This window comes from Ciconia boyciana, chromosome 10, assembly GCF_034638445.1.
Source record: "Ciconia boyciana chromosome 10, ASM3463844v1, whole genome shotgun sequence".
Lineage (NCBI taxonomy): Eukaryota > Metazoa > Chordata > Aves > Ciconiiformes > Ciconiidae > Ciconia > Ciconia boyciana.
The window spans coordinates 9,203,131-9,227,043 of NC_132943.1; the positions used below are offsets into that span (position 1 = coordinate 9,203,131).

The following is a 23,913-nucleotide window of genomic DNA, read 5'->3' on the forward strand; positions in this document are numbered from 1 at the left end:
TATGATACTTGTCCATTTGGTGTCAAGAATAAATTGTTGCATAAGTGACAATTTCAGCGGATTTTTATAAACCCTTTTAGAGTAGAAATGTTTTTCAAAGCAGTTAAGCAAGCAAGTTTCTTACCACAATTTATTAGTCTACTGTAAAAAAAAAAAGTCACAGGCCTATTATTGTTTGATTTTAATAGTTCTTCCTGGTCCTGCACCATTCACAAGACAGTGCAGTCACTGTAAGAGCAGCTTCCCTGAAATAACTGTTCCGATTACATCACCCTTGCTCATTACAAATTTTCATTTCAGACATTAGGACGCAGCAGTGGCAGGTAAACCCACGGCTCTTCCCAGGGGATTTGAGAAGGTGAAGATGGCTGAGACAGGAATCTTCCCTGCATTACACTGTCTCAAGTCCTTAGCTACATTACCATTTGTTTCACGCACACTCTTGCTTCTCCACACTGATTTATATTTGGCATGTCTTTATGCCTATGCTTATAATTTTTCTAAGGAACTCTGGTCTAAAACTTAAGATTCATCTATTTGGTACGTGCATTGTCAGTAACATAACACTGCATTTGATACGGCACAGCAAGTATCCCCTTGTTTTAGTGTAAAAATCTGCTTCTTGCTACAGCTGTGCAGCAACACTGGTTATGTCAGTAAACAGAGTTCAGCTGTCGGTAGTCCAGAAAACTCAGAAAAGCCTATGGTAGGAAAATAATTTTTCTATTAAGTATTTAGATAAATGCCTATCATCCCCAAGAGATTTTTAATTATTAAAGACACTGAAAGTTCAGCTGCATGAATGAAGATCAGCATCTAGTCCTGGTTAACTCCAAGAATCAAGGATGATAAACAGATAAGTTAATTCTCTTTTTACCACTTACATAATTTCTTATACTGGAGTTCAGGAATGCAGTGGACAGATGGATACTACAGTAGCTCCCCCTGCTGATGAAAGTCTTCTTGTATCTTTTATAATTCATGTATTGGCAAGTAAAAATCACCTGCAGCCATGAAAATGAATTACAAATTGGTATTTTACTACTTAAATTACCAGACCAATCTGAGACCAAGTTATAGCCTTCTGGCATCCTAGCTGACTTCAGGTAAAATGAGACATCCTGAGACTCATTTTTAAGGGTGGAAGAGGGGAATTAAGTGGGTCAACTCAAGACTTTTTTACCACTATGCTATTCTCCCGAGACAGCCTACCCTTAGCGACCATTCATTTTTTCTTAACTGATGGTATAAAATACATTAAGCATTAACCCCAACCAAATACTAATTCCTGTTAAGAAAATAAGATTTATAATCTTTATTGTTTACTTACATATAATAAATATAATACAGAACAAAACATCACACCCATTGACTGTATTACACAGGCTGTTTATCAGAATACATTACATTTTCTTTTCATTAGCCCTTTTATAGGGTTTTGGTATTGGATATTAAGAATTTCAATTTATAAACCTATCAACACAAGAACAATCTTCCAATTTGCACCTTTACGCATGTTTCAAATATTCATATATATACTGATTTTGTTAAAAATATATAAGCACTGTTCAATACTTGCAATATAGGCCTTTAATTTCCATTCATTAGATCTCTATTAATATAGAGAATTTCAAAATACTTAATAGCTTAAATCTGATTTTAATTAAAAATACTTACTCTCTATTTCTCATTTAACTGACACCGCCCACCCCCCCAAATGAAGTGACAGGGCAAAGACACTCCAGGAAAAAGCAAATGTTCACTTTTAAAAAACAACAGGTAAAAGTTCTGGTCCTTGCTTCACCTGTGTAATTCTGGAATAATGGAGACACCAATTTGGTAAAAAAGAGGGAGGGAAGAAACCAGAAGCCAGAATTTCTGAAGAGACATGCATCTTCATTTCAGATTTGCTACTGCCATCCTGCTGTTTTCTTGGCTTAAAATCACTGCATCAAGCCATGATATATGTTTTTCTCTGCATGAATATACTTATAATTAAATGGAAATTAGATAAAACTGCAACATTTCAGTTTTATCAAAAATAGATCAAGGTTTAACGCACTCTGAAATCAGGTATTTAAGTGCAAATGCAATATGCATCAGCAATTCAGGTTCTGGTCTCACAAAGGAAAATGGTTAAAAGATTATGCATAAAGATGTTTCGTAGACAATATATACCTGGAACTAGCTGTGCTCTCACAACATCCAAATTATCAGCAAACTGTACAGACTTCATGCAAACAAAAGTTTTCTTCAGTTGAAAGTTCTTCAGTTAAAGCAGCTTCTGCTTTAAAACTGTTATTCAGAATCCACTGAAACTTAGTACAAAATGTAATGCCAAAAAGATCATCAACACTACTATTGGTTTTGTGCATCTTTTAATGCACAAAAGCTTTAGAAGTTTTACAAATCAATCTGTATAAACAACTAAGAAGAAATTTCATAAACAATTTTGTTTTACTAATACCCATTCCAAAGAGAACAAATTTTACATCATTACAAGGACCCCTTCAGCTGTACAATGCTGAAGTTGTATTGCATACTCATTACACTTCTCTAATTCCATTCAGATAATGTCAACTGGAACAACTGGCTAAGCTTTCAATATAGCTTTGCGTAAACAGCCTCTTATGATTTTCAATTGATAGAGCACTCATTTGTAACTGGATTGTACATGGGACTTTCTAACACTTCACAAAAAAACCCTAAAAACCCCAAAATACAGAGAATAAACTCCTCAGCATGTGCACTCTTTCTCCAAATATATATATATATTTTTTTTTTTTTACAACCACAGGGCTTAATTTAAGCATTCAGCTTCAATATGAAATGATTATTTAAAATATCTACATTCTATATTAAATCAAGATCAACCAGAGAGAGACCAATCCAGTACACTATTGGCTAAGCACTTCCTATATGTAATTGTGCTCTGTAAGAAATGACCCTGATGATTTTACAGCTGATCCCACATGCTGCCCGGTAAGATTCTTTATCCTCAATTAACATTTTTGGTTTTTTGTTTTTGTTTTTTTTTTCTCCTCCAGTAGGAAAGCAATACTGTTTGGCTGGAAAGCCCTGGCTGTTCCCCTAGCTAGAGGAAAAAGAAGAAGATTCTAAAAATGTTTTAGAAATTACTCATTCTGGTAGAGGAACTAGTTTAATTGGCATGCAAAAGGTCAGATTTACATAGAAGAGAAGCATCACCTATAACACAGGCAAGAAAGAAAAGACATGTGGGCTGGCAACATCAGTAATCTATTGAAAGATATATCTAATGAAAACACAGTAATTTGCATATTATAAAATTAGTTCTATGCTAAATGGCTACTTCCCCCTAGCTTGATAAATGTGGTTTTTTGTTTGGTTGGGTTTAAAAAAAAAAAAAAAAAAAAAACACACCTGTGGAAAAACTTCAGGAACGTATGTGAAGAACTACAGAAACATCCCTGAACTATTATTTCTGAGGCCATTCCAGTGTGGAGTCACATTTCTTCTGTAGAACATATACAAAATCTATGCACCTTCCCTGACAAAACAGTCAAAAGTTCATTAAAAAATAAAAAGAACATTGGGTGCAACTTTATAAACCGAGATGCAATTAAAGAACTCTGCATTTGTAAAACTAAACAGCTGCTTTCTACAAAAATCCTCAGAGAAAAGCTTTCTTCTGCTTTTAAAAAAGTAGGAAGTGAAAACCAGATGAAGTTCTGCATGCATTCCACATCACAGTAGGCATTCCAGAAAAAGTCTGGTTACCTACTAATACCAGATGTCACGATGCAATACTTTACCTCAGAGGACAGTGAGAACACAGATCACTAACCAGAGTCACATTTATATGTTAGATTTATGTTTTATGTTAGATTGCTAAAATTACAGAGAAGTAGGGCAGTCAAAATACAGCTAAAGTAGCTTTACCTAGAGAGGAAATGCCCTGTTGCATTCTTTGCAAAGTGAATGTAAATGGAAATGTCAAATCAGAAATCATCAAGAGGAAGTTGATCCTCAAGGCTATGATGACTATGATCACATATTCTCACTATCGACAAAAACTTCTCCTAGAAGTATACAACTAAGTGAAGTGGTTAACATTTCTTATACTGCTGATTTTAAAGAAAAGTCATGTAGCACGACAAATTCGCCTTCTAAGTAATTAAGCTGCATGCTGGCTATAGGGAAATATTTTTTGTGACCAGTTACAGTAGTATCTTTACCATTTTTACCAGCACTAAAATCCCTCAAATTTATGTTACTGAAGTCTTAAAGCAAACCCCTCCAAACGTATGCTGCAGACAGAAATACTGCAAAAGCATAAAGGTCAACCTGACTGCAGAGTTTCTTTTCAATAAAGTTTTACCTTATTAATGCTGTCTATGACTCTGGTGGGCTTTAGATGAAATCCCAGTCTAGCCAAAGTAACTTCACTGGAAAAACAAAGAAAAATCCCCAAAGTGAGCAGACTTTGCAAAAATTTAATTATATAAATGAATATATTTATGTTTGAAGATTTATACTGGTACTCTACCCCAGAATCAGATTATGTATTACTACAGCATTGTCTAACCCTGGAAGTTAATGTCATGGTCATGCCATAAGCACAGCTTCAAAATCAGCAGTGTAACTATTAATTTATATGGTGCATAGTACAATAAAGTAGAAAATCACACACAAATTGCAGCATCAGTTTAGAATGGATGTTTGTCCAAAAAGTAACGAAGTGTTGGGCAGCGTATATTTTATTGACACCTTTAAACGCTGTTAACATCCTCATCATGATTTACCTGATAAGCCTAAGGAAGTGCAACACGAAAGTTATGGGATGTGAAATGTTTCAGTGAAACCTGAAAATGTTTGTAACAATTTTAAAAGCAAGAATTAGTTATCACCTCTCACAACGCATGGTATCACCCGTATTTCCCTGAGAAATCATGCTATGCAATAACCATGTAAAACAAAATACAGCATTAATGCAAATCTGGATTAGATAGGAAAAAAAATCATGCATAACAACTGTTTATGAACCAACACTTAAATGCTACTGCAGTTATAACTATTCAATTACAGATGCTACATACGACAGTCATAACAGAAACGGTAACTAACTCAAAACTTATCCCAAATAAAGAAAACTGATTAAAAGTACCATCCTACAGTTAGCCATATAACTCAACACTGATATTAACATTAGTTTCTGCTTCTTTGAGTATGCCACTTCTTAACTTCATTTACAAACACAAACTCAGCCTTACCGAGCCCTATTTTCATATGAAACTTGAAAGTGTGTCCATAAACTCACCCTATGTCTAAAACTGAACTAGTTTTCCCCCTCCTCTGATAACTTAGTTTAGCTCAGTAACTTAATTTCCTAAGATAGGAGGATCTTTTAGTAAGGAATAGGAATGATAATGTTCAACAGATCAACAGACAGATGGAACCAAGTATTACAAAGAAATTGTTTTAGCACCTTATTTAAAGCAATCATAGTTGTGAATAGCAGTACCTAGGCACAATGGGGATCATGAAAGAGAATGACATTACAGCAGCACACACCAAGAAAAGTAATTTGCAGGCTTTCCCATTTTTGCTAGTACGTTACAAGGAGGTATGCAATGCATATACCGGCATACAGGTCATACATACATCAGCATACCAGCCATACAAGTCAAGTATCGCATGCAGCACCGTGGTTTGTCATTCGAAGAATACCACTGCTTAACACTGTATTTCTGCAAAATACTTTAGCATTTGCAACACTACAGTGAGGTAACGACACAGCACCTTAGCCTCCCTGCTTCTGAGTTTCAGTGTGCAGTCCACTCTAGCCCAACTCCATGACAAGCCAAATCAGTCACATACTACAGCCCCCACTCCCCCACATGGATTTCCACAGGCAAAAAGCCAACAAGCAAGATGCAGTGCACACTGTGCAACAGAAACATCGGGCCCTCAGTGTCTTCAGCAGCATTCATGTGCCCCATACTTTCTAAGTAATTGCTGAGTACTGATGTTGCATGCATTTCACTCCTTTGCTGAATGAGTATTACATCTACAGCAGCCCCTCGTAGTGAACACCTTTTCGGCATGACTGAAAGCTAACAGAAAGTAACCAGAAAAACTGAAATCCTTTTTTTCCCCTTGTTCTGGAGTGCAGTACACAGTACATCAAACTATGCAAGACTCACTAAAACCCTAAAAGCAAAGGCATGCTACATGGCATTTGGCAAGTTATCATCATTTCCTCCATATATAAAAACCAAACAGCTCCAAAACCCCAGTTGCACACGGGAAGAAGTTGTTGGTTCTCACAGGATTACAGGAATTAGTTCAACTGTTTGACAGAGCAACACATGTAGTATTCACTTTCCATTTTGTAGGCATGGGAAATCACGGTTCCTTAAGCATCTAATGACATCCAAAGAAATGCTTGAGATAAAAATTCATTATTTGTTTAAAGTGTGCTTCCTACAAGAAATAAGTCATAATAAAGACATTCCCAAATTGAAACAGTAAGAGCAATGACAATTTACGCTAGCACACAGAGGGTAAAGCATTTTCGAGAGAGCTCCTTCACATTCCAGTTGTGTCATGAGGAAGAAAAACCCAGCATGTCTCCATTACATCAGAGGTACCTGAGAATCAAAGCTAAATCTCTTGTGCATTTACCAAGCACCCATTAGAGCGCTACGCAATTTACATTTCAAATTAGACATTATATTTATAAAATATTATTGTACTAAAACCCACAAGATTTTATAGAAAAAACCTCATCACATTCTATTAAATGCAGGAGCAATGTTACATGTCATAGCTTCCGTAATTAAAACTGTAACACATTTCTTGTAACTACAGGGGCACCACTGTTTAAAAATCCTTTCAGGAAGGACAGTTTGCTTCGTTTGTATTCTTTAAAGAACTGTAATTTAATGCAAAAAGACTGCTCAAGCTACCTAGTGCCATGAGATTAAAATATTTAATATCTTTAAAAAAAAAAAAGAAGAAAAAGATTATCACATTTTTGTTAAAAACAAAAACAGCGGGAAGGCCCTAACTTTGAATTTACTGAACAAAACATTCTTCAACATTCTTGGGGTCTGAGACAGAAGAATATTCTCCCAGTACTTATTTTGTTAACCTCTCAAACTAACGAATAATGCAAGTTAACAAAAGTCATATACGTGGGAGAGTATGATGATCTTTCACTTTAAGCCATGAACATAGGGACAAATATGAACAGCAATTGCCCATTATACATTACAGCTCCAATTCTATCAGTACAACCAATTTCAAAAGACAGTATTATAATATTTTGCTAAAAATACTGTAATTGCCCATCCGAAAGCAAACTCAGTCTTCCCAGGCTTAGTTTGCCGATGCCACAAGTCCCAACAGATTCAAATTTGTAGTTAATGCCTGGTATTATATATTTGGTATGATCTCATTGAAACATATCATTAATTGAAAACAGACATTAACTTTTTATTGCCAGTAGGCCTTAACATTATTTCTTGGAAAAAAGTTGAAGCTAACATCCTCTAATTTTTCATAATTTAGAAGAAAAAAAAAAAAATCCTTAAAACACCCCCAAACAACTAAGGAAACTCCACTTACCAAAAAATCCCTGAAAATTCTACCAAAGTCAAATGTAAAATTAGGTCTACGTACTGCATTTTCAACCCCTCTACTTGTGGGGTTTGGGAATTGAAATGTGGAGTTTCTCAAAATGCCCATAAATTTAATACACTTTTTTTGTTTGTTCTGGGTTTGTGATTTTGTTGTGGGTTTTTTGTTTGTTTGTTTTTTAAAATTCTTATTTCAGGTGTCCAAAGAAGGATTTACTATCTCATTTTAAAGAGATGCCTCAGATCACTGAAACTTGTAGTGTAATCCAATATTAAAAACTGGAAGGAAAATTTTGATAAAGGTGCAATATTTGACCAGAACAGCTCCCAGGTTCTTTTTTTTTTTTTCCTCCTGTACTTACAGATTTTTACATTAAATTCTAGATAGTGGCTAATCAATCCTTCTAAATGTATAGCTAAGCATGTTGGTTTCCTGCATTCCCTCTTGTCTAATAGTTGTATCACCAAGCTATCAAAATTTCTTTTGGAAGGATCATTACTGAGTGTCAAAACATGAAAAGGCATTTGTGTTATGTCATCCTTCTATATTTATGTGGAAGGATAGTAGAAGTACCCTACATTATTAATATCTTGTTATGTGGAAGAGAATATTGTTGGCTGAAAATCCATCCTACATTCTTTATAAAAAAATAAAATCCATCAAAATCCAAAATTAACTTTAATGCAAGTGTCTTATAGGCCAGAAGTTGGAAAACGGCACTGACTAATTTCAAATATTCTTGAATGTAATTATTCATAACTTTTCAGAATCAAATAGGACAGAAGCACTGCAGTGGAAGGAACATACAAGTTATTAAAAAAATGATCAATTTTAGAATAAATTTATTAATGTAACTGGGAAAAAAAAATCAATGCAAACACCTTTATCTTTCAGATTGTTTAGCAGATTACTGTAGTGCCAATCCATTGACTGAAAACTTTCACAATTAATTTGATCTCTTTCATAAGTTGGCAGCTATACATGTGAAAATTTTCAAATTTAGTTTTCCATGTGAGATAATTGGGAATAAGAATGGGTTACAGAGTCAGTCTGTTTAAAACAAACATTGATTTTGAGAATGTACACCCAAATGTACTGTAATTAGAAATATTTTACCATTCTGTAAAATTTTGAACATTCCAGATTGTTAGGTAACAAAAGATTTTTAAACATCGGCACCCATTGCCATTACAAGGTTTCTCAAAATGGCGTAAGACTATATATGTAGTGTTCCAGGACCGTACAAAGATCCTGCCTCAATAATTATAAGAATGCACTTAATAAATTATTTTTCTATTTTCTTCTATTAATATGCAAATAGTTTATACAACATAAAAAAGTTAATTTGTACCTACTACAGGTAACATATCTATTTAGCTTTTCATCTGAAAGCCTGTAAGACTTGATGGCCTGCAAACTTATTTACATAACTCATTTGAAAGTATTTTTTAAAAATAATATTGTCCAGCATTTAACAAAATTGTGAGTTAAAAAAAGAAATAAATCACTTAACAGCATTCGTTTTCTTGATTTTGTCAAGTAACTTCACCAGCTCAGTGTTATAAGGCAGGTTGGTTGCTCAGATGGTCTAAGACTCCCTATGGTGATAGGCATGTAGTAAATTTGTTCATTTATAAAACCAGATGAAAGCAAGAAAGAGGAAAAGTTTAGAGTTTCAAAAGAACTGAAACTTCTTATTTTTACTACAAATTCAGAATAGGCACTGAAACATGATTCCTTAGGGACTTTTCCAGAAGATTGTCTCTTCGCTGGGCATCGTTCCATTTTTAAACTAAGAAGAAAAAAAAAGAAAATTATCAGGGCTACTTGACTAAAGATTACCAAAAAGGAATTGCTATATGTATTTGTTTCCATCTTATTAATAAAGGAAATAACTTGCTTGTTTTAAGCTTAAGACAACACAATTACTGTTTTGGTTAGGATATTTTTAATTTCATTATTAGATTTAAGCAACATTGGAAAATAAAAATATACTTCTCATCATGTAATTCTGCATGCATTATTTGAAAACTAAAGCCCTGAAGCATAAGGCTAAGACGGTCCTAAACTATGTCTATCTTTATGCTCCAAGACAATATCAACAAACCATGTAATGCTCCTGTTAGAGGTCTGCATAACCTCCTCTTGGAGAAGGATATTTTGCAAACTCCCTAGCTATTCTACTCTAGTTTCCCTATCCTTATAATGAGAAATATTTTCCCTAATATTTAATGCAATTTAACAACTTAATTCCTGTCAACCACAAACACAAGGATTCCTTCCCATTTTCTAGACCCATAATGATAAAGTCTGGTCATGTCCTCTAAACTTCCTTAAACGGTCAATGTTTTCCATGAACTGCAGTAGCCCAAACTAAGATCTCAACAGCATTAAAAAAGAGTGAAATAATTACTTCAGTTCTCTTCCACACACATCATCCATACCAAGAAGTTGTATATCTCTTCTGGTTTATTGACTCATGTCCAATTTTTGATGAGCGTTGTAATACTCTTAAGTAAAAAACTACTTTACATTTCAAAACCATTGACCAAGAACTGTATCAAGGTGAGAATAATGCTTGGTAACGAATAATAATAATTTTGAAGATACCCTTCAAAACTCTATCCGTAAATACAGAACAAGATTAACTGTATACTCTGTAAAAATGTGTGCTTATATAACACAAATGCCATCATCAAAACCAATCCTCACCTTTCTCTGTTACTGTTTGAAGTTTATTAAGCATACCTTTTGTCTATGAACAGCAACTGTCTCCATCTTGTGAAACACTATGCATAGGAATGAGACTTTCACACTGCTCACTTTCTTCCGGCATTCTTAAAAAAACCAAATTTATTTATTTAAAGTTACACAGTAATATTAAATTGGTTGTTATGAAGCCAACATACGTACTACATATGCTAGTGGTTTGAACTGCAGCCATTAAAAACATACGAAGACCCCTTAACTTCATAAAATATACTCAAGCTTGCACAATTTTCACTGCATGTTCTGCGTACAGGAGCTATCATAGAGGCATTAAAGAAAAAAAAAAAAAGAAAACTGTAACAGCCACTAGGAAACTTCTTTTAAAAGGTAAACAGACTTCACATCTTTCCATTTTCTGAGCATTACATAGGTTAATAAATGGATTGGCAACTACTACTGTTAAGAAATTATTACCCCTGAATACACCCGAATATAAAATCAGATGAAAATAAATACAGTATGAATACTGTGGCTTATAAAAGAGTATAGGACATTGGAAAGGCTAAAGAAGAGATAGCATTATACTTTGTGACTGCCTACCTCTGAATTCGGTGTTTTCTACAAATAAAGGCAAAAATTCTTCTGATTCCCACCATCACTGGATCCCAGTTGTTATAGTGACATAAGAGAGTTGCAATGAAAAAAGAAAAAAATACAGGTACTGCCCCTGCAAAAAATAACCAGGAAAACTGCACCTGGAATTAAAACACAAACATCATTCACTCAGAGTAAAAAATAAATAAATAAAAATAATAATTTTTTTAAATTGGCATACTGTCTATTTGTCTATTTTATTATTACAAGTTTGAGATAAAGTTTCAGTTCTTTTAAATTGGGTGAAATATTACAAATACTTTTCAAAAGTTATTTGGTACAATTTCTATAACCACTGCTACTTCTAATAAATGAATAACATTTCCTGACCGATCCGTTCTTTACAATGGAACATACTGTTTGTGCTGTGGTGGATGAAGACTGCTATTTCCCAATAGTCTCTTATTTAGGGTTTAGCTGTCTGACTGGTACCAATGAGAAAGTCCCCTACACATTTCAAAAATCTTGAATAAGAGATCTCACCTGAAAGACCTGTGCACCTGTTTATTCACTATGAATACACTGTCACTGAATGGTAACTGATGAAATCAACGCACATAGAAAGACTATACTACTGGAAATTTACAGTAATTTTATTTTTCATTTTAAAAAAGGCAGGGCACATTATTTGCCCAATTTAAACTAAATTCAACTTGTATCTATACTACTACTCGTACCTGTCTACTACTACACTCAGAAGTGATGATCATCTGAGACTGTTTAAAACTTGAAATTATAGAAGGTTAGAGAAATCAAGGGCGCAAGAACAAGAACTAGTCTCCGAAAGGCCGTTCAGGCTAACAGCGCCATGAACCATGAGCACGGCTCCCCCTCGTGGGGAAAATTTCCAAAGGTGAAGACTTTGGAGAAAAAAGGTAGTTTTGATACCTAGCACTGATGTTCACTCTCAAAAAGCTAATAAACTGCAATTGTTAGAGACTTATGTTATCCTTACTGATTTCTAACAAATTCATAAACACATAAGTCATCAAAAGGAATATGTAAATAGTTGTTGAAAATTTGGTTGTAATTTCTTAAGATTCAGATTTATGTCAGATTATTACAGAATAATAAAGACCCAAAAAGTTAGTAATTACGCATATTGTGTAATTACCATACCACTTGACAGTCATATGAAGACTGCATATATTCATAGTTTCATCTTTACATTATTAGCCACGTCAGTGGCGTTCTTACATAGGTTCCTTTTAAGAAAACTGAAATGTGGTGTAAAGACAAGACTGGCCAGAGGCACTAACTGGAAAGCTTGAAGTTGGAAGCTTAAATTTCTATTAGCCTGTGAGACTTCAGTGAGCATAGGGCTTGGCTTAGGATATTTTGATGTTTGTATGACAGAGACATACTTGCACAAATACACATGTACAAACAACCTCAAAGTCTACAGGAGTTTGCCTTTAATTAGGGTCACTCATTTGTGCTTCTAATACTATCAATTTCTTTTTCAAAAAAGTAAGAGACAAAGGATTTACCTCCAACAGCAAGAGAAGATATGGTAGGACATTTACTTTACAAAGACAAGTCTTAAATGGCCCCCTGATGTCCTCGTGCTGAACAGTTCAGTATCAGAAGGTGGTAAGAGTTTACATACCCTCAAACATACAAGAAGCAGCCACAAGCTAAAAGCACCAAAGAGATGGGAAAGTAGAAATTTGGACAGCAAGTACATAACAGCCAGGGGAAGAATGAAGAGCAGTAATGTAGAAGGCATATATGAATCAGAAAAGGAACAAAAAAAATAAGCAAATGAACCCCCAACCCCTCCCTGATTACTCTCCCGCATATGGCAAGATGTAAGAGGCATCACTCAATGGCCAGCTGCCTAAAAACAGTCAGGCTCTGTATTTGCCCAGAGGAAGACAAAGCAGCCTTTTCAGAGAAAGAAAAATTAAAAGGCACAGAAGGTAGCAAGTACATGGACCACAAACTCCAGAAGGAACCAAGTGATGGCAGATGAAAAGAACGGTGGATGAAATGGAAGAGGCATGAAGATTCAGATCATGAAAGACGTTGCCAGCACAAACTGAGACAACACAGGAAGGTGAAGATTTAAGACAAGAAATAGGAAAAGAGCAAATACAAGGTGTACAGGAAGTTAGGTTGATAGTTAGCTACATCTGTGGGGCTTGTTTGTGTGTAAATACCAAATTCATAAAAATCATCAACTCTAACAGTGATAAGCGATAAAAATGAGTTAAAAATGTAACCTGCCCTTGTGTTACCAACATCAACTGAAAGTCATCCAACAGAGCCTTAAAGATGTTTTGGCTATTTCAAATACCTCGATATTGCCTGAGTACATGAAAAATAAATTAATTTTAAAAGATTGGTACTCTGTGTTTACTCAGGTTAAATAGCCTAGAGATGAAGTTGTTTACTGAGAGTTAGAAAAGCAGATTCTATTTCTCAATGTATTCCAGAAGAAAGTTTAGACGAATCACTTCAAAAGCCAACCTAAGCTTTTCATATATCGATATGTGTAACTATATATATACAAACCTCTCCAAAAATGTATTTGCACACACACACGTATATATGTAAGTAGGTATAGATGCACACATGTAACATACAAAATTCTTATTTTTTGCTACCAGCATTAGCTCACATATAAACCTAATTCCACCTCACTAAAGTGAATTTTTGGGGGAAAAGTCTACCGATTTTTTTTTCCTTGTTTCCTTAATAGCTGTCATTAGTTATTTACTGTCCTATTACAATTTATGTCCCAGTGTATATTGCAGATACGTTAACAGCAACACAAATACAGTTATCTTACCAATGAATGCTTTATTATTGTTGGAATCACTGCAAGGTTTTGCTGTATTTCCATGCGGCAATATTCAGCTAAGACTAATATGAAACATACTGTATCTCACATGTTCGTTACACAAGTATTTATTCAGGGTCTGACTCTCCTTTTATTTTCCAATTTGACTTTCCTTTTTTTATTTTTATCCTTTTATTTTTCCGCTTTGTTTTCCAAAATCCACATGGCATTAAGTGAAAGTGAAATACAAGTTGTGTGGATTTTTTTCCCCATTTTTACATGCCTGCCAGAAAATTTCAGAAGTCAACAGGTTCTCATTAGAATTTACACTTTGCTTGTGAAAACACTGAGCAGTGAAGCTTCTTTTTGGCAGGAAACATTCTAAGTACAAGACTTGACTAATTTATTGTACATAAGTCAGTCTTGTACAATCAAGTACAAACCTCAAAAGAAAAAATTCAAATGTAATGACTGAAAACAAGTCATAAATTGAATCACCACAGATAATGCACGACCCACAACCCCACTTACTTCAGCGAAGCCATTACTCCATTTACGCTACGTTCCAGGCATAGTCAGAATTTTTCTTTTCTCATACTTTCACACTTCTATTTATACAGAGCTTACAAACTAAGCATAACTGCATTTGCTACAAGACTCAAAAGAACATCAAAGCAGTGTAAGCAAGCAGCAGCTGCCAGAGCAAGACGACCAGTCTATTCAAAATTTCAGAAGTAGTATTGTATAGTTAGTTCTAAGTTTGGTCATTTTTGCCCATTTTTATTGATTTCATTTTCAGCTAAACTATCACATGACTAAACTGCTTCCTAATTCACACAAAAAATTTTATCATGTCAGTAAAGAACTTCTTGTATTTCAGTAACAAACTGTATTTAGGCCAAGGTGCTCAAATGCTGACTAATTCACTATTTTCAGCCCAGAAAACACATTACCTGGCACATAATTTTACTCCCTGCTTTCTAAAAAACTCCTGCAGCCTCTCCATACCACAAGCCTATATGCACATCTAACATCAATGAAATACAGGTGTCACCAACAGTCAAAATGCACACAGGCATGTGATGGGAAATGCTTACACTTTAGCCCAGTGAGAAATACATCTGTGTCTACACTGAGAGTGTCAAAAGGCATAGCAATAATGGACTATGTGGGGATGCCCTGCCAAAAAAGGCCATTATCACTGTAAAAAAAATTAAGCTTGCTTTAACAACAGATGCATTATAAAATTATGAAAGCTATTTCAAAGAGTTAAACAGGTGGTTTAACTTTCAAAATAAAATTTTAGCAGTAGGGATTATTTAAATCCAAAATAAAGAACAGAAACAAATGATCCTGCCTTCAGGAAACACAAACAGTTACGTGACCTTGATTTAAAGAAAAAAAAAACAAAACCACAAAACAACCCAAAAAAACCAATAACTGCATGCTTGCAGTATATGCTAAATAATAATTATTCACATGAAATTAAGAATTTTATATTCCTTGCCAGTGATTAAATATTAAATTCAAATATTCAAAGTTAGAGTTGACATTCATACATAATGAAGTATTTAAAACTGAAAATTCTACCCTACCAGCATGAAAAGTATCTATACAGCTTGAAGAGTCATATAAACTAACTTCATATAGCTTCTATTCAAACTCATATTATCAGATTCTTTTCTTTCTTTACATGCAGAGTTTTTCCACAGCTATTACCTCAATACCAGTGAAACTAGACTAACTTAAAGGAAGACAATTAAATGGAAGCCTAACATCCACATGAATCTAATTAAGCCTTGTAGCTGCTACATTCCTTTGTGGTAAACCTGCAGATTTTTGGTTTTGTCACTAATTGAGTATTTTCAAGATAGGCAGTCTAGAACAATTCTATAACTGTAAAGGTATTAATTTAAGGTGTGCTGTACTTGCAGTTGTTGTTTAACTCTGAAAAGTGCTTGTTCAAGAAAAAGCATTTGGCCAGGTGTTGCTGATGACTTTGGGTACTTTTCACACAAGCTGCATCTTAATCAAATATATTTAAGTGTGCAAGTGCATGCTTGCAAGTGCAAAATTACTGTAACTGTCAATATCAAGAAAGTATTCATTACAATGCAGTCCAACAGTTATTAACAAGCAACAGAAGGAAAATACTGTTCATTGTATACATCGTTAAAAATACCACTGCCATTTAATTCAAAGAAATTCTGTTAATAATGCTCAAAACTTACCTTTTGCATGCACATGTCAGCTATTATGGACAGAGGTATTGTAAGGCTTAGCGCAAGTGTGCCTATCAGTGATGAGGTAAGAAAGCAGCCCCTAAAAGATAATAAAAAATAATAAAAAATAATAAATTATTATAACTAATAATAATAATATCTTATTTAAAAGTTAAAAGACAACTAAAGTAATACATCAAACTGCAGAAGACATTTGATCAAGCTTAACTGCTAGTCCTTGTTTGTTTTAAAGATCAAAAATTGAGATACCCACACTCCGTCACAAATCTGTAAAACTGTATAAAATTCTTAACTAGACTATTTGTGTCTTCTGGAGTGAGGTTTAATTTCCATACAAACATTTTGAGATGATGGAAAATTCACTACTTCACATGTAGTGACTTTACCTAGAAAAATCTGCATTTTGTTTCCATTTTGAAATAGTTTAATACCAGCTTACAGCAATTAAATCTGTTTTGCCCCAGTCTGGTTAATTAAAAAAGAAAGGTTACTGATGTCTAGAAATCCTACCCATAAAGAGAAATATTTTTTTACAAATGGACAAATTCTTAAATTAACAGATTGCGCTTTTTAAATCTAACTCTAAAATGCACCCTTGAAATCACTCTTCGGAGTCTCAGTAAGACTTCTCTGCATTCTACAAGTGGTCTCATCATATATCCTAAGCAGGAACAAAGTCGTTAGACTTTTCTAAATCACTGAGTCACAAAAAGCCATTACAATTTATTTAAATGACAGAACAACAAAACTACATGCATACATCAGAGCAGTACTCATTTACAGCCACAGAAAACTGACCCTTTTTCCCAAATTCCTTTGCAAGTCACATTTAGTTTGCAAATGATTGATTTACTGAATGAAGTTTTTAAAAAATAATAATAATAGAACCTCAAAGTATACGTAGGATAGACCTAAGAGAACACGTGAGCTCCTGAGATCTTTGGCATTTTGATATAAACCTAAGGCTCTATAAATAAAACTTGACTAGCCTGAGCCATTTTGATACCAAGTGAAGGGCATAACATCCAATATAAAAACCTGCAATTTCCATTTTATGATTGACCAAATCAAAAGTTACCGAGCATAGTGAGGCTTGTTAGCAAATAGTCCTCTATGAAATAGCCTATTCTACCATATGAAGAAAATAAATACAAGGGGGTCTCTACCCAATCCAAATCAGTAACACCCACTACTGAGTCAGCCTCGTATTTCAAAGGCATCCAGAATTTATTTATTTATTAAGATAAGGCAATTCTCATCCTTGGCAAGTACTGAAAACAGTACCAGCTATGCTTTTTTTGCGGAACTGCAATCAGTTCTGCACACAACTAATTTTAAACAAGGAAAATCTTGTAGTTGCAATTTTTGTTAGAATTCTGAAAATTTTGAATTTTGTTAGAATTTTGTTAGAATTCTGAAAAAAATTTTTTTAACCTAGTCAATCTTTATTCTGGTTACTGTAAAAACTGATGCAGCATCACTGAAACTATATTTATGAAATGTGATTCACTGAAGAAAATGCTATCTTAATTCATCTCACAGAAGTTTGTTAACACCTTTTAAACACAAAGATTTGAACACACATTTGGAAAACATTTTCTAGAACATGACTTCATGCATGTATTTCTCTAATTAAACTAGAAGAGTACTCCCAAACCAAGCCATTAGGTCTTCCCATATGACTGACTTTCAGCCAAGCAAAAATGACCAGTTTGGATATTTGTAATTGCTTTGCGTTGTTCTGTGTCTTTAAAACAAAGAAAAATGTACACAGATGAGAAAGGAACAGAAAGGAAACAAAGCATTTTAGATACTCTGCATTTTTGCAAACTTCCTCCCTATTCTAAATCCCCTTTTATACCATAAGAGAATACTTCTGTATCTCTGCACTGACTAATTCTGAATTAGAACCAACCTGTCCATGAGAACACTGTAAATGAATAAACGGTACAGAATCCAATGAAAACTTATCAGCAGGTTAAAAAAAAAAAAAAAAAAAAAGGAAAGAAGATTTAATTAAAGAGTCACATCTACCACTACATTATTCAGTTGGCATTATGTGGTTGGGTGGAGTAAACAAATAGGTTAAATAATATTTACTTCCAAAGAAAGAGTAGAGGACCAGTAGTGGCACACTGGACAGGTAAAAGGATGATGTCAGCACAAACTCTGAAATTAGTCCTAGTCCAAAATTCTAGGGAAAAGGAACTGGAAATAAAAATAGCTCTTTAATTGACTGGATTATCATTATCATATGAAATTCATTCAGTATTGAAACTGCACTTAACCTTGTTCCCAACTGATACTGAACTGTAGTCTAATCTTACAGGATGGCATTAACATCACAAAAATATTCCATCAATAAATGAATTAAATTACAAAGGAACATATACTACAATGCATTTATAACTAGGCCTGGTGTAAGAGGTTGCCAATAAACAAAAAATGTCATGATTAAATTTCCTAAATAACTTTAAACTTGATCTGAAAACAAACAACCACCAAAAAAAAAAAAAAATGTTTTCACACAACTCCACCTAGATTTTTTGTTGTAGTACTGTTGCGAACTTAGGATCCTAGGATTACAGATGTCTCTGTTTCAGAGTAGCTATCCCATGAGGTTTTCTAGTCTCTCTACCACAGAGCTGAGAGGCTGAACGCCAAGGGTTCTCAGGCAAAAGCTCATAGACTGCCACATCTCTTCAAAATGTAGCACTGAAACTGACATGGTTCACTGAACAACTGTATGGCATTGGAAGCATGTCTCTTTTTGGAAGCTCCTCCTCAGTGCTTCCAAAATAAAACAGGACTTTTCAACTTGCAGAATTTTCTGTTACACCCCTATTTTAACCTAATGTTGGCTCAGAAGAAACTCAGTTCTCTCAAGCTGGGAACCCTCACTTACCAAACAGTTGTCTAATAACATCATCCTCCTAACAGCTATGCAAAGGTTTAAGTCTGCTACAGTTTTTGAGCCATTCATCTAGAAGTCTCACGTTCAATCCTCTGTTGCCGACCTATCCAGACTGTCATATAATTAAATTAAACAAAAGCTAGGCTAATTTATGAATTGCCATATCTTCATGCTTAATGCATTCTAATGAGATTTAGCTCATTAAGTCTTTGAAGATTTAAACAAACATAATCAACTATAGAATACTAGATTCTGACTCATATATATCCAACATGCACAAGGCCTTGGAAACTGAAGAACTGTTACAACAGAAATTCATGCTCTCCTATTACTACTGCAACTCTATACCACAGTCTTTTTGTCTCAAAAAGCTAATTCTAGAATGAGCTAAGCACACAGTATCTTAATAAATACTACAAGACCACAACACCTGCTTTTTAAAGTTAGCTGTTGCTCTTAAACAGGACGTTGTGACATGATGGATGACATCCTCCAACTCAAACTGCATATATGGACAGAAAAAAAGCAAAAAAAAGGGGGTGGGGGGGGACAGGCAAAAAAACCCCTACCCAGGCAATCTGACATCTCAATGTTTGAGAACACAGGTAAGACAATTCATGTGAAATATATACAAAGCATGTAGTACATACCACAGCCAGAGGAACTCTGACAGAACTGTTCCAATAAGGCCATTAATGACAATGCACATCCATATCAGTTTATTGGGAAACTCAAATGCTTCAAACCCAGTATAGTGAAGCAGGAAAAACCCTGGCCACAGCAGCAACAGATTAAACAGCCCTACAAAACCTGAATATAAAAACAATATTAAGTAAATCACAATAAATATCCTTCAACATAACTAAATTCTCAGCAAACTCTGCTATTTTGACCACATGCATACATAAAAGCAGCAACAAAGCAATATTTTAAATCTTTCAAAGTAAAGGAATATAAGAAACTTTACTTGAAATTCACAAACAACAATTACATCAAATATTTACAGGTTTGAAATTTAAAAAGAAAAAAAAAAATTTCCATTGAGTCCAAAGGGGCTGGCTGCATTCCTACAGGTAGTGTTATTTCATTGTTAAGACTCTAAACAAGAAACAATTCACACAACCAGTCTCTAAAGTACTCGTAACCACGGGAGCAATAGGCTTTCTCTACTTCCTTGGCTTTTCTGAGCCCCTTTACCACTCATATACAGTTCAGTGCCTGAAAGCAAACAACTTAATCACACACTGTATTAGAACTTTCAATAGAGTTATTTTCAGTCTTACCAAAGAACATTGGTATGTCAAGTTTATCCTCTCTATCTACTTTCCTTTTTATCATTACTATGTATACAGCATACAGCATTGCTCCTACAAGAGACCAAAGGGAACCTATAAAGATGGAAAAAAAAAAAAACACACCCACTCAAGACATGCCAAACATGTTATGCACACTCAAATCAACTCTCCTAAACATACACCTATTGTAAAACTGTCGGAGATAAACAATTTATTACAGAATCCATTACTATATGAAAAGTATGGGAAAATGCAGAAAGCTCGAAAATGTAAATACTTTCCCAATTAAGCTATATACATAGAGGGAAAAATAATCATCATAAATGTCCAGTTTCAGAAGTTGAAACTAAAAAGCGAGATTGTGAAATGTTACACAAGTAAGAAATATAGAGTTTGCTATATGACCTGCTGAGCATTGTCAAAAGATGGTACTCATCACTGCATACTCTAGGATTAAAAAAAAAAAAGTAAATACCTATTGTATCTTTTCCAGCAGATTTCTCAGATCCAGAAAGGTTGACAAGTACCACACCACCAATGCTAGCAAAACAGAAGAAACGCAAAATACTACTTAAACCCAAGAACTTTTTTACGAAGACAGAAAAAAAGGGGGAGAAAAATATCAAAATAGAGTTCTATGTTTAGGTATTTTTAGTTAACCAAAACACACTTCTGGCAAAGCCAGGAGTTCTCTATTGCTAAGGCCTGATCCTAAGCTAAAAACAAACAAACCAAAAAACCCTCACTTTTAACTTCCCTGAACAACGCACCAGGCATTTAGTGAAACAGGCTGACAACACTGAATGTCAAGCCTCTTCCTTTTTCACCATTTACACAAAAATAGAGAAACCATAATCAAACAACAAGAAAATAAGTTCACATATTTCCAAAAGAAACTTGATTAATCTAATTTCCTATAGGGGCATGAGATTTGGTAACTGTTCATGATGAGAAGTATTTAAAAAGACTTAATTCACTTGCTCAATTTATCTGTGAAACAAGGATTTTTTAAAAAGTGAAGCGTTATCATATTGTCACAGATACCATAGGTATAGTAGGTATAGTTATCCTCTCACTGTATCAGGGAGTTTTTGGTCAAATGTTCCATCCCATTATCTTACCTTAAAATAACAGCTAATAATTTGGACAGGGTAAACCTGTCTCCACTGTTACTGGGAAAGACTGCAGCTAAGATTAAAGTAAAAAGCCCTGCAAGAGAAATTAAGAAGAGTTTATACAACCAATTTTTGCTACTAGTTTGTTCAGAAAACTGCACATTTTCTTCTTTATATTTCACATACTTGTTTTAACTTCTTGATCTTAGCAACCATAATTTTAATTGGAGCTATTATGAAAATAAAACCTTGTGATGTGAATCCTCAGATGAGTAAATACATGCTCAACTTTGAGAAAGGCTAGCCATACTAACAAAATAAACTGCAGTAAGCCTGAAAAGTCGGGGGGGGGGGGGGGGGGGGATGTCACATAATTGTGCTTTTAAAACTGATTTTATAAAACAACAAAAGTTACTCCTCAAAACATGGACTGTCACATAATTTAAATACTTTAAAGCTCATATTAGAGCCTTTCACAAAACCTGTAAAGCAAGTGATATGCTTAATATTTAGGTGGTTTAAGTTCTTTACCCCTAAAACCATTTTTTTAAAAAAACAATAACTAGCAAGAATAATTCACTCTGAATTGTATCTATTTTGATAAAAAGTTATACCACCTCTCCTTCAAACCTATTACACTCCCAATATATCTCTCAGTACACAGACATAACTGCAGAAGTACACACACACAAACTTGAAAAGCAAAAAGCAGGGGAATCATGAAGATAGCTTAAACCCCTGCAATTACATAATGAAATTTTTAAATGCACATATTCAATAACTTTAAGCCCTACAATTCCCCCAAAACCACAGGTAAATCATTACACAAGCCCATTGTAACCAAAAATATTTTTATTTTATAAATAGCCTTATAATGCACATCTGATGGTGTAAATAAAACTTACCAGAGGTTGAAGACAAGATATTAACTATGGCAACTTGGGTATCTGACAGAGCTTCTTGGTAAGAGAAATTTGCCAAGAACCACTGGGGGAAAAGAAAAATAATTTTGCGATTATATGGATAGCAACAGCAGAGTTGAAGTTTATCAGTGCAATAAAATCCTACTTAAAGAAAAAAACCTAACTATTTGTCCAAAAATTAAATCAGAACAAGACTTTTACCTCAAATAGATTTCTAACTTCTATTAAAGTGGCAGGTACATTAGAAGATAAAGGCAAAATTAGAACTGGCCCAAACCAACCACATTCAACTACGTGTTTAATAATGAAGTAACATACTTCAGAACTGAAACATAATTAAATCATTAAAATGAAATTATAATAGCTATTCTATAGTAACTTAAGGTACTTTTTACTCATTTTGCAAGTGCTTCAAGATGATGCACAAGGGCTGCAAAGAAATTTCAGAGATACATGGGACATCAGTCAGCCTAATAAGGTTTTTTAGAGTACTTAAACCAGGCACACATCTCCACCCTAAAAAACAAGCATCTCTTACATTCAATACCTCAAAAATATTTTTGAAGGATTCATGTCTGTGAATTCCTTCGTAAGTATAAAAAACGGCAAGTGTTTTATCATTTCTTGATTGAGATCTCATTAATGAGATCTCAGATATGTTCTCAGGGAAGTTACCATTCTCTGAAGTCTTAGGTGGAAATACTTATACTGTCCAAGAAGAAATACACACACATGCCAGTAGTAGCAGCATCCATGAATAGCATCAACAGGATTTATTTTGAACATAAGAACTCTACCCTAGAAAATATGCATATGTATATATATGGAAATACACTCAGACACACAGAATTTTAAATAATTTTTAAAAAAGCTATTTCATCCATCCAAAATCATTAGAGTGGCTTATTATTCTCTTGCTGCTGTGTGCACATCCTTTATGTATACACAGAAGATCACATCACCATTTTCTGGTCTATGCATCAACAGTATTAATAATATTATTATTATTTTAAACATTTAAGAGCACAGCTTCCTGAGGAAAAGCTGTGGTGGGTCCACATTACATATAACCTATTCGGCAGTATCAGTGAAGCTACTTGTAGACAAGCTATCACTGATCTGCTCTCTACATTTTTACTGTCTCTCAAAAATCCTGCCACCATTAACTCTAGCGAGAGAGAGAACTGAGGCATGGTGCAGAAACACCAGCAACCAACGGATTCATAAGTAAATCTTGCAGCCCTCAATGGAGATGAAGGACAATTAACTATCTTCTCTTCATACTTCTGGATGGCACAATGCCACAGTGAGGCACAAGACAGTACTCTTTCTCTGATGTCCCAGAAAGAAGCCATAGCCACATTTACCCATTTCATGCAGTCTCACTGCAGCTGTTAAAAGCCTCTATGCACGTAATCCCAGATTTTGCTGACCAAACATACCCAACACTGGACAACATGGCACAAAAGCATGGCATATCTTACAACTGACCTTACAGTTAACTACACATCCAGGATCTCTTTTTATCACCCTCCCTTTAAAAAGTTGCACTTTCATGTCCAGCACATGAGGAAGGTTTTACTTTTTATGGTGTATTTATAAAATGAGGCATAAAGAATACAAGTCATCGCAATACTGTTTCACTATTATTA

At 34.4% G+C, this 23,913-nt stretch overlaps 1 protein-coding gene across 10 annotated transcripts in view; it reads right to left on the reverse strand.

Annotated features, from left to right (window-relative positions):
• Window positions 1-1,307: 1,307 nt before the first annotated feature.
• SLC35F5 (solute carrier family 35 member F5) overlaps window positions 1,308-23,913 on the reverse strand; it is a 38,750-nt gene continuing 16,144 nt past the window's right edge. For 7 of the 10 annotated variants that reach the window (XM_072874248.1, XM_072874242.1, XM_072874240.1 and 4 more), the window contains 9 exons: window positions 22,244-22,325; window positions 21,345-21,432; window positions 20,699-20,763; window positions 20,212-20,316; window positions 19,579-19,738; window positions 16,003-16,093; window positions 10,933-11,087; window positions 10,372-10,460; window positions 1,308-9,415 (listed from right to left, as the gene is read on the reverse strand). In XM_072874248.1, coding sequence (XP_072730349.1) covers window positions 10,379-10,460; window positions 10,933-11,087; window positions 16,003-16,093; window positions 19,579-19,738; window positions 20,212-20,316; window positions 20,699-20,763; window positions 21,345-21,432; window positions 22,244-22,325 — 828 coding nt within the window. In that variant the 3' untranslated portion in view covers window positions 1,308-9,415; window positions 10,372-10,378. The remainder of the gene's footprint in view (window positions 9,416-10,371; window positions 10,461-10,932; window positions 11,088-16,002; window positions 16,094-19,578; window positions 19,739-20,211; window positions 20,317-20,698; window positions 20,764-21,344; window positions 21,433-22,243; window positions 22,326-23,913) is intronic. The other 3 variants (XR_012044292.1, XM_072874246.1, XM_072874247.1) reach the window with 3 other exon arrangements.